This window comes from Podarcis filfolensis, assembly GCF_964270895.1.
Source record: "Podarcis filfolensis genome assembly, chromosome: 2".
NCBI classification, from domain to species: domain Eukaryota; kingdom Metazoa; phylum Chordata; class Lepidosauria; order Squamata; family Lacertidae; genus Podarcis; species Podarcis filfolensis.
Window position 1 is genome coordinate 14,112,851 of NC_139605.1, and position 11,480 is coordinate 14,124,330.

Below are 11,480 nucleotides of genomic sequence, written 5' to 3' on the forward strand. Positions count from 1 at the left end.
AAGGCAATCCTATAGAGGGAAGTTTGTTTAATGTTTTATTATGTTTTTATATATGTTGGAAGCTGCCCAGAGTGGCTGGGGTAACCCAGTTAAGATGTGTGGGATATAAATAGTACAATTATCATTATGGAATGGGACATCTCTTATTTTCATCGGAGAAATGTCAGAGGGTATGCTATCATTTCAAAATGTGGTAAGTGTTGTACAGTGGTACCTCTGGATGCGAATGGGATCCGTTCCGGAGCCCCGTTCGCATCCTGAAGCGAACGTAACATGCGACTGCATGTCTGCGCGTGAACGGGTCACATTTCGTCGCTTCCGCGCATGCGCGTGATGTAATTTTGAGCGCATGCGCGAGCGGTGAAACCCAGAAGTAACACGCTCCGTTACTTCCGGGTCGCCACGGAGCCAAGCCGAAAATATTCATCCCAAAGCTACTTCAACCCAAGGTATGACTATACTTCGGAATCAGGTAGCATCTCCTCAATTCTGTCACCAGAAACAGAGTGTTATTTTCCAGAAGCCCTCAGAGATGAGGAAAAAGGTAAAGGTAAAGGGACCCCTGACCGTTAGGTCCAGTTGTGGCTGACTCTGGGGTTGCGGCGCTCATCTCGCTTTATCGGCCAAGGGAGCCGGCGTACAGCTTCCGGGTCATGTGGCCAGCATGACTAAGCCGCTTCTGGCGAACCAGAGCAGCACACGGAAACGCCGTTTACCTTCCCGCTGGAGCGGTACCTATTTATCTACTTGCACTTTGACGTGCTTTCGAACTGCTAGGTTGGCAGGAGCAGGGACCGAGCAACGGGAGCTCACCCTGTTGCAGGGATTCGAACCACCGACCTTGTGATCGGCGTGGTTTAACCCACAGCGCCACCCGCGAGGAAGATGGGCATAAATAGAAATAATCCTAACTGACTGTGAGCCAGCCTTCCAGGCTCTCATTCTCCTCTCCTGCGAAGGCCCACATCCAGTTATACTGTGTCTGCCGGGAGGCGATTAAAATGTAGCTCCTTTCCGTTTGACTTTTCATAGAAAAGCCCAAGACACCACCACAGGGAGAGATAACATTTCTCGGTGAATAATGCTTTCCTGTTCAGCGCAGTTCACCCTCTCGCTTCAGGAATTATCATTGTTATGAAATAAATGGCAGAGCACTGAACAATATGGAGTTTTGTTGGCTGAGGATACTGATAGGATTATTCGTCCTGAGCAAAGAGCACGGTAAAAGATCTGTCTGTGAGGATCAAGAAGGAGGAGGATGGGGGGTGGTTGGGAGAAGATGTCATTGGGCCCTGAATGAATGTTTGCGTCTCAAACACAGGTGTAATTGGGAGAATTATTTTATTTATCTGTAGGAATTTTTTGAATTTTTTTGGTAAGTGAAAGGTTTGGCATGGGAAAACAGAGAACAGGACACAGATCTGTGTGGTTAAAGAATGGAAGAACGGAAGCGTTCGAAGAATCCTAGCATGGAGGGGTCTGCTGTTGCCAAGTCAGAAAGTGACTGAGAGGAAGGGCAGGGCAGGAATGCGAGGCTTTTGGGAATTATAGGGACAGAAGTACCTAAATTTATTCATGTATGCAACTACAGCGGCAAGAATGTTACTTGCCCAGAATCTGAAAGAAGAAGTCCCAGTGAAAGAAGAACAGATACAAAAACTTACGGAATATTCAGAAATGGCAAAACTCACCGGAAAAAATAAGAAATTAAGATAACAAACTTTTAAATAAAAGAATGGAAATGGTTTATTGAATATTTACAAATAAACAGATAAGAACATTGGCAGGATTATTGTAATAACCTGCAGTTTTAAGAGTATACAGTGGTACCTCGGGTTACGAACTTAATTTGTTATGGAGGTCCGTTCTTAACCTGAAACTGTTCTTAACCTGAGGTACCACTTTAGCTAATGGGGCCTCCTGCTGCTGCCGTGCAATTTCTGTTCTCATCCTGAAGCAAATTTCTTAACCCGAGGTACTATTTCTGGGTTAGCGGAGTCTGTAACCTGAAGCGTCTGTAACCCGAGGTAGCACTATATATTTAAAGTAGATGGATAAATGAATATGTTAAGTTAATTTGGAATATGCATAAAATATAATATAAAATAAAGGAATTGCAGAAAGAGGGGGGAAGGAAGTTGAGTTTTGAAACGTTAAAACGATTGTACAAATATTGAAATGTATAAAATAGAAAATCATAAAGGAAGGAATAAAGGAATAAAAGGAATACGAGGCTCAAATAAACCAGACAGCCGAATCTCCAAAGCAAAGAATGAATTAAGAGGGCACAGAGTCACAGCTCAATGGCAGAACACCTGCCTCGCTTGCAGAACTTTCCAGCTTCAATCCCTGGACTCTCTTTTTTTATATATAAGATATTTATTAGAATTTTCCATTTTATACAAACAAAGAAAAAATTAAAAAGAAAAAATAATAAAAACACATAAAGTTCATAACTTATTTTTCAATAACATATTTCCCTGACCTCCTCATGCCTCCCCTTCTTGTATTCCAGTTCAAATTGTTTATCCAGCAAATCCTTATCTCATAACATTACAGTTAAAAAACCCCTTATTTTCTATCCATCTTCTTAAATTATTGTAGCTTAAACTTTTACTTATATACAAAGAAAAATCCCTGGACTCTCTAGGTAGGGCTGGGAAATAATCCTGTGTGAAATCCCAGAGAGATGCTGCCAGCCAGTGTGGACATTGCTAAGCCAGATGGACCATTGCCCTGTCTCAGTATAAGGTAGCTTCCTTCATTCCTTTGTGGGGGGCCTTGCAAGTGTGGGGTGAGGAGGGATGGGGCTTGGGCAGAGGAGACATTAACACTTCCATTTCTCTTCTCCATCAGCTTTCGTCCCCGAGAGAATCGTCCGCGCTTCTGGGGAGCAGGCCACGCTTCCCTGCGAGTCCGTGAGCCCCGGGACCCGTTGGTTTTGGCTCCCTCTGAGTCCCAGGTGTGCCGAGGTCCATAGGGGTTACGTGGAAATAACCTGGAGCCTTACGGGAAGTGAGGTGGCTCCTGTTCGGTTCGACAAGCGGCTGGCAAACCAGACACCAGGATCCCTGGTCCTCCGGAATCTGGTCATGAGCGATTCAGGCACCTACGTCTGCCGTTCGCCCGACGGCTCAGAGACTCGAACCATGCTGGATGTGACTGCAGGTATGTTTCTCAAATAATAAGAAGAGTTCGCCTTCTCTCTATAGTTGTTGTTTAGTTGTTTAGTCGTGTACAACTCTTCATGACCCCATGGACCAGAGCACAGCAGGCACTCCTGTCTTCCACTGCCTCCCGCAGTTTGGTCAAACTCATGCTGGTAGCTTCGAGAAAACTGTCCAGCCATCTCGTCCTCTGTCATCCCCTTCTCCTTGTGCCCTCTATCTTTCCCAACATCAGGGTCTTTTCCAGGGAGTCTTCTCTTCTCATGAGGTGGCCAAAGTATTGGAGCCTCAGCTTCACGATCTGTCCTTCCAGTGAGCACTCAGGGCTAATTTCCTTCAGAATGGATAGGTTTGATCTTCTTGCAGTCCATGGGACTCTCAAGAGTCTCCTCCACCGCCATAATTCAAAAGCATCCATTCTTCGGCGATCAGCCTTCTTTATGGTCCAGCTCTCACTTCCATACATCACTACTGGGAAAACCATAGCTTTAACTATACAGACCTTCAAACAGAGGACCTCTTGAAACAGAAGCAGTGCTGGATTTATGTATAAGCTAAACAAGCTATAGCTTAGGGCCCCACTCTATTGGGGGCCTCCAAAAAAATTAAAGGAAAAAAACCTGGATGTACATTTCCAAAATATAAGATAAAAGACAAATAAAATAAAACCTACATACAGCAACAGTGTTTTGTGTTGTGTAGGCTCCTATGATGTACCATATTTTTCGCTCTATAAGACGCACCAGACTACAAGACGCACCTAGTTTTTGGAGGAGGAAAACAAGAAAAAAATATTCTGAACAGTGAAAGCAGTAATCCCTCTTGCTGTTCTGGCTTCTGGGATAGCTGCGCAGCCTGCATTCACTCCATAAGACGCACACACATTTCCCCTTACTTTTTAGGAGAGAAAAAGTGAGTCTTATAGGGCAAAAAATACGGTAAGTAATGGGGCCCCCAATCATTTTAAGTTAGAGCTTAATAATTATTTCACTATTATTATACTTCTTCTTAAGTGTATTTAACTATTAATATGTTGTTGTTGTTTAGCCGTTTAGTCATCTCTGACTCTTCGTGACCCCATGGACCAGAGCACAGCAGGCACTCCTGTCTTCCACTGCCTCCCGCAGTTTGGTCAAACTCATGCTGGTAGCTTCGAGAACACTGTCCAACCATCTCATCCTCTGTCGTCCCCTTCTCCTTGTGCCCGCCATCTTTCCCAACATCAGGGTCTTTTCCAGGGAGTCTTCTCTTCTCATGAGGTGGCCAAAGTATTGGAGCCTCAGCTTCACGATCTGTCACTATTAATATACTTCTTCTTAATTGTATTTCAGTTCAACAATTACTTTGACAAAATGCATATTTTGTTATGTGCAAATGGCTTTAGATACCTATTAGGTCCATAAATTACCATATAGCATATATTCAACACAAAAAACAGCAACAATTTGTTGCTGACAAAGGACAACTGAACATATAAAGGGCCCTATTACCTTCAGTAGCTTAGGGCCTCATCAAACCTAAATCCAGCCCTGAATAGAAGACTGGCCTCTGTAACACAGAAGACAAGGCCACCTTGTTCTTGGCTTGCGACAGAATTACAGAATTGGAGAGTCACATATCCAACATACAACATAGAAACAAGATTCCAGAGAATCTCCTGGACTTCCCACCTCCCCTTTGTGGGTCCTACTGTCAATCATTACTCCTGCATCTTTTATAATAATCCAAATCTTTTACTTCTCCGTTGTATCCAAAAATTCACCATTAAATTACAAGTGTTATTCCAAACCTATTAACGATTGTAATAGTTTACAATGGTTTTTAAGGTAAGTTAAAAAAAAATTCCTATTCCCTATTAAAATTTTGGTCTTCCCGATTTCTGATTCTTCCGGTCATTTTAGCCATTTCGGCATAATCCATCAACTTGATCTGCCATTCTTCTCTGGTAGGGACTTCTTCTTCTTTCCATATCTGGGGATCTCTGCTCTTTTTATCCTCTCCTCACAGCAACTGCAAGCCAACCATCTTAAGCTGTAGGAAGGCAGCTAGAAGGAAAAAAACAGCACAATAAATGCAGCCACATCTAGGATATCTCCCACAAGTGCCCTCAGCCAAGTGATGCTGTTCGTCAGGCCAGGTGTGTTGGCACCCAGCACCCTTCCGACTCCTAGCACTGACCCTTGCCCTGGGATGGCCAGGGCTGGGAGTCATCTTGTTCAACTCCTCACAGTTCTGTTCATTTACAGTGCTATGGCGCCACAGTGAGAGTCATGGGTTCCCCCAAAAGGATTCTGGGAGCTGCAGTTTGTTAAGGGCTTGGGAGACCCCTGCTTCTCCTCAGAGAGCTGCAATTCCCAGAGTTCCTTGGGAAGAGGGATTGACCACTCTGGGGATAAGCACCCTTAATGAGCTATCGTTTCCAGGAATCTTTGGCTGTTAAAGTTTTATAGTGGTACCTTAGTTTACGAACTTAATCCGTTCCGGAAGCCTGGAACCAATTCTTAAACCAAGGCCTGCTTTCCCATAGCAGCGGGGGACTCAATTTACAAATGGAACACACTCAACAGGAAGCGAAACATGGTCTTATTCCAAGGCAGAGTTCACAAACCAAAACACCTACTTCCAGGTTTGCAGCATTCTTAATCCAAGTTGTTCATACACTAAGCTGTTCTTAAACCAAGGTACCACTGCATAGCGCTTTAAAATTATAGTGTGGATTTGGCCCGTGTAGAATTGCTCCAGTAGGGGCATTGTGAGTGAGGTTTGATGGCAGCTCTGAGCTGCCCTCCATTGCTATCAGAGAAGACCAGAAACATAAGCCTACGAATATTGGGGGGGGGCGGGGGGCTGACCAGAAAGTACCGTATTTTTCTGTGTATAAGACAATGCTTTTTGCTAAAAAAAATAATAGGCAAAAATTGGGTGTCATCTTATATACGGATAGTGAATGTAAAGGGGGGACGTGCAATTAATGGCAGCAGCAAGCAGGAGATGGGCAGCGGCGATTGGGCAGGTGATTATTGGCTGCGGCAAGGTGTGCGATCGGCAGTGGCTGTGGCAAGCGATTGGCAGTGGCGGGCAGGTGGGTGAGTGATTGGAGGACGTGACCTCCCCCACCCCACCCCCCAAAAGCTAAACAACTTAATTTCTTAATTTGGGGTTTTAAAAAAAGAGGTCAACTTATACATGGGGGCGTCTTATACATGGGAAAATACGGTACTTTGCTGAGGACCTCTTTGAACCTGGAGCTCGGCCTGCTAATTCGTCCCTTTTCCTCTTCTCTCCCCAGGCTGCCACAACAACGTCATTGTCTCCTTCCGGTGGCTCAACGCCTCCTCTTTGCGGCTCAGCTGCCGTCACTGCCGCTCGCCAGGCAACTTCAAGGAAAACTCTTTTCGCTGGATGCTGAACTCAAAACCGCTGGGCAACGAGCGCTGGTTCGAGAAGACCAATTACGGGTCCCTTGTCCAATTACTGTCCACCCGGCGGAGGGCTTGGGGGCGCTGGGAATGCCACTCTCTTGCCAATCACACTTGGGTCTCTGAAATTTGCTTGGAGCCACCCGTCCGAGAGAAGGGCGCAGGTGAATTTGAAATACTCTGTGCGGTTGTCCAGCTTACATCCAGCCTCTGCGTTAAAGCAAGTATGGAAAACCTATGGTCCTCCAGATGTTCTTTGACGACAACTCCTATCCTCCCCCGTCATTGGCTGATGCTGGCTGGGGTTGATGGGAGTTGGAGTCCAAAAACATCTGGAAGGCCACAGGTTCCCCATCCTGGCTCTGAGGACTTGCGCAGAAAAGGAAGACTGCAGCAGGTACAGCTTTTTCCATCTCAGTGCCAAATGGATAGAAGATATCCCACCTAGTGCAATGCTATATATTTCATTTGGTTTGATAAGATTCATATGCCACTTAATCAACAGGAACCTCTAAGCATTTTGCGTATAAAATAATACCTACCTAGCAAGTGCCCTGGTAAAACCAGGACATCCCATTTTCATGTAAGAGCACGGTGGCCATTCTGGACGCTGTGACCCCACACAATTTCATGCTGCAATCTCGCCCCAGAAAAAGCACTTTTGCGGTGGTACGATCTTTCACAGCTTTTGGAAAGCTCCATGCTCTCATGTGAGAGAGCGCCCCCCCAAAGCATGTCTTTTGGGCTCCATGATCTTGTGTGCGTCATGTGCAGGAGCATGTCCAGGAAGATGCGGGTCCCAGTTTTGGGACCCAACGTATTGGAGGGTATGACAATATGAAATATCCATCTCCCTTTTCCTCACCCTACAACACCACTGTGAGTGACCTAGCTGCTCTCAGAAGTCTGTGGTCATGGTGTAGTTCGCAGTGCCATCTGTGGGCCATCAAGGGAACTGCAGCGTGATGACATACTTACATTTTTGTTATATGTGTAGTGATAAGCAGTGTTAAAACAAACACAAACACAATAAGATGGCATGCCATTTTGTCTGGGTCGGCTTGCCTAAATGAAAATACTTTCAGTTATGAGAATCTTGGATGCACAAGAGCCAGGCCTGTAGCCCTGAGATGGATTGTCTCCTACTATCCCTTGACAAAAGTGCTATCCTCAGCATCTCAGGGCTGGTATTCTACCATGAGGGATCAATTATGTTACAGAGGTTCAGGAGTGAGGACCAACCAAAGATATTTGCCAAAGCACTTGCAAAAGATCCCAAGTCCATAGGAGCAGATGAAGCTGCCAATGCAAAGTGATACTATTGGACCATCTAGCTTAGGATCGAGATTCTTGCATTGCAGGGGGTTGGACTAGATGACCCTCAGGGTCCCTTCCAACTCCACAGTTCTATGATTCTATGACTGCCTACACTGGCTGGCCTTCTTGCTTCCAAGGAAGGCCGACAGGCAATTTTGAGGTTAGGGTGAAAAGCGCTGTTTGTTCCTCATTTCAAAACAACCTCCAAACCCTTCCCTGAAGGTTCTGCTTCTGCTGAGCTGCCTCCCTATTTGGTGTCATTTCTCTCGCCAAGTCCTGCCGCTGCCGTGACTACGGATGCTGCGCCTGCAGAAGCCGGTGGAGTGAAGGGCACCGAAATCTGGATTTGGGCCTTGGTGTTCCTTGGTCTGGCTCTGGTCCTGGCTGCTCTTGGAACAGCCGTGTGGATGTGGAAGAGGCAGCTAGCAGCCAGGTGAGTCAAAGGTGTTTTCCGTGGAGGGACTTGGCGGCGGTGAACGCAGTGCTGTCTGGTGTCTATGGAGCCTGGTAGGGCGGGAGACAGGGAGGTCAACAGTAGGTGGCGCCAAAGCCAACGACAGGAGGAGCCAGCTCATTCTAGTTTAGTCCCCATCCTCCAAGGTCAACACTGAGACTAAGGAGGAAGAAGCTGGCAGCAGTGGTGGACCTTGGAGGTCTAAAGTTTAAGCAATGTGGACTAAATTTGCTTCTGGAGCTCCTCCAGGATTAAGGGCCTTGAAGCTAAGCTTCATGAGTATCAGAGTAGATCTGCCCCTGGGGCTGATGGGAGTTGGAGTTCAACAATATCTGGAGAGCCATAGGTTCCCTCATCCCTGCAGCAGGCAGACCAGTGCTCTGACATTTTCACGCAAGACAGTTTTATATCCCTGCTCCACGGTGACACGCATCTGGGCCTTCCTGTTAGTACCAGGCCGGGTTAAGATCAAAACAACCCCTTAGAGCCAGCAGATATAATGAAATGGCACTTGTATTATGATGGCATCATAGTGTGTCATTCTCAGTCCCCATCACTGGTAGCCATGGATAGGGAAACACACACTTTGTTGTTGTTGTTTAGTCGTTTCCGACTCTTCGTGACCCCCTGGACCAGAGCACGCCAGGCACCCCTGTCTTCCACTGCCTCCCGCAGTTTGGTCAGACTCATGCTGGTAGCTTCACGAACACTATCCAACCATCTCGTCCTCCGTCGTCCCCTTCTCCTTGTGCCCTCCATCTTTCCCAGCATCAGGGTCTTTTCCAGGGAGTCTTCTCTTCTCATGAGGTGGCCAAAGTATTGGAGCCTCAGCTTCAGGATCTGTCCTTCCAGTGAGCACTCAGGGCTGATTTCCTTCAGAATGGATAGGTTTGATCTTCTTGCAGTCCATGGGACTCTCAAGAGTCTCCTCCAGCACCATAATTCAAAAGCATCAATTCTTCGGCGATCAGCCTTCTTTATGGTCCAGCTCTCACTTCCATACTCTCACACACACTTTATGAAGACTTAATGATCTATTCCTATAAACAGGTGCAGGAGAGATGGAGAGTTTAGTTCAGAGTACCACGGTTGCTGACGTTGCCATGTCGACCATAAAATGTATGTAGCCCTAAGACTCCTGCAATTATCTTTCTAGGAAGCAGAGAGGAGGGAAGGAGAGGACAGGTGAGGAATGAATGAGAAGTTCTTCCTTTTGCCATTTAACAAAAGCTTCGTCTTCCAGACTGGTCAGTGGTCAGGGGTTGGTGGGAGATGATGATGATGATGATAATAATAATAATAATAATAATAATAATAATAATAATAATAATTTTATTGTTTGTACCCCGCTCATCTGGTTGGGTTTCCCCAGCCACTCTGGGCGGCTTCCAACAAAGATTAAAAATACATTAAAATGTCACACGTTAAAAACTTCCCTGAACAGGGCTGCCTTCAGATGTCTTCTAAATGTCAGGTAGTTGTTTATCTCTTTGACATCTGGTGGGAGGGCGTTCCACAGATGCACTCCAAGGATATCATGTTGGGAGAAGGCATCTTTCCTCATGAAATTCCCACGGCGGGGAGTTCCACACATGGCCCAGAGAAATTGCCCTGATAAATGATTTCATGTTTGTTTCATCCCACTTGTCACGGCGATCCCAAGGCTGCGCTTCTGCGATAAATCCAGCCAGAGTGAACGAGGAACTTTACCAGAGGAAGAGTCTGGATGAGGTAAATACTGGCTGGACATTCCTGGCGGAGCTCGGGGCTAGGATATACTGTATTTTTTGCTCTATAAGACTCACTTTTTCCCTCCTAAAAAGTAAGGGGAAATGTGTGTGCGTCTTATGGAGCGAATGCAGGCTGCGCAGCTATCCCAGAAGCCAAAACAGCAAGAGGGATTGCTGCTTTCACTGCGCAGTGATCCCTCTTGCTGTTCTGGCTTCTGAGATTCAGAATTTTTTTTTCTTGTTTTGTTTTCCTCCTCCCAAAACTAGGTGTGTCTTGTGGTCTGGTGCGTCTTATAGAGCGAAAAATACGGTAAGTTGGGGGAGGCGCTGCACATTCAACTCCCTAAATCGCCCTTTCTCTTTTCTTGCTGGCTTCTCCTCACAGGGACCTGCTTCCCTCCATTATGCACAACTGGAATATCCCCGAAGGAAATCCACCTCTGCTTGGGCTCAAGACAGCACCACGGTTTATGCGGTCATTGTCTGACACCGTCACTTCCGACGCCCACACTTCGAACATTGGCAACCACAACTTCTACATCTCCTCTGCACAGTTCCTTTTGCTGCTTCCTCTCAAAGCCTCCGGAAACAGTGAACAAGAGGTTCCCACATATGACTTTTGCTCCTCAGACTCCATGTCCCCAAAAGCCACCCCAGTCTCCTGCTTCCTTTAAACAGGCCTGCTTTTTGTTACCTTTTCTGCTGGCTGCCTCTCTCTCTCTCTGGCTGTGAGAGAGGGAAAAAGCACAACAACTTTGTTCGGATTTTCACTTTGGGGAATATGGCAACCCTATTTTAAAATATATTCAAAGCGCATTCTTGCCCCCTCAAATAATTCTGGGCCTTGTAGCTTGTTAAAGCGGTGCTGGGAACTCTGTGAGGGGTAAACTACAGCTCCCAGAATTACTTGAGGGAATGATGGTGCTTCTAAGGTGTTTTAAATGTATAGTGCAGTGGTAGCGAATTTTGGCCCTCCAGATGTTTTGGAACTACAACTTCCATCATCCCTGACCACTGGTCCTGTTAGCTAGGGATGGTGGGAGTTGTAGTTCCAAAACATCTGGAGTGCCAAGATTCGCCACCACTGGTTTGGTGTGTGTGCACCGCACACACACACACACACACACACACACACACACACACACACCTTTCCCATCAATGCTTTTTCGAGATCCGCCTCTTCCTTAATCTCACAGAGTCAGGGCCAGATTAGGACCTTTAGAGGCCTTAAGCACTGAAAATGTCATGGTGCCGCCCACCACATCATTCAAAATGAAAACCATGCTAAACTATAAAATAAACTTTTTTAAAAAAGTAAAACATTGCAACACATGACAGGATCTGATTTCCTCACATGATTTCAATTTGTATCCGTAGGTGCCCCCTGGTTTAG

At 46.1% G+C, this 11,480-nt stretch overlaps 1 protein-coding gene across 3 annotated transcripts in view; it reads left to right on the forward strand.

Moving 5' to 3' along the window:
* The first annotated feature begins 977 nt into the window (after nucleotides 1-977).
* Nucleotides 978-11,480, forward strand: part of LOC310757070 (uncharacterized protein) — a 179,530-nt gene continuing 169,027 nt past the window's right edge. Inside the window, exons 1-7 of one of the 3 annotated variants that reach the window (XM_083602207.1) lie at nucleotides 978-1,221; nucleotides 2,857-3,168; nucleotides 6,457-6,750; nucleotides 8,126-8,336; nucleotides 9,514-9,542; nucleotides 10,021-10,088; nucleotides 10,473-10,778. In XM_083602207.1, the coding sequence (XP_083458333.1) occupies nucleotides 1,164-1,221; nucleotides 2,857-3,168; nucleotides 6,457-6,750; nucleotides 8,126-8,336; nucleotides 9,514-9,542; nucleotides 10,021-10,088; nucleotides 10,473-10,574 (1,074 nt within the window). In that variant the 5' untranslated portion in view covers nucleotides 978-1,163 and the 3' untranslated portion in view covers nucleotides 10,575-10,778. Of the gene's footprint in view, nucleotides 1,222-2,856; nucleotides 3,169-6,456; nucleotides 6,751-8,125; nucleotides 8,348-9,513; nucleotides 9,543-10,020; nucleotides 10,089-10,472; nucleotides 10,779-11,480 lie in introns of those variants that run through there. The other 2 variants (XM_083602208.1, XM_083602209.1) reach the window with 2 other exon arrangements.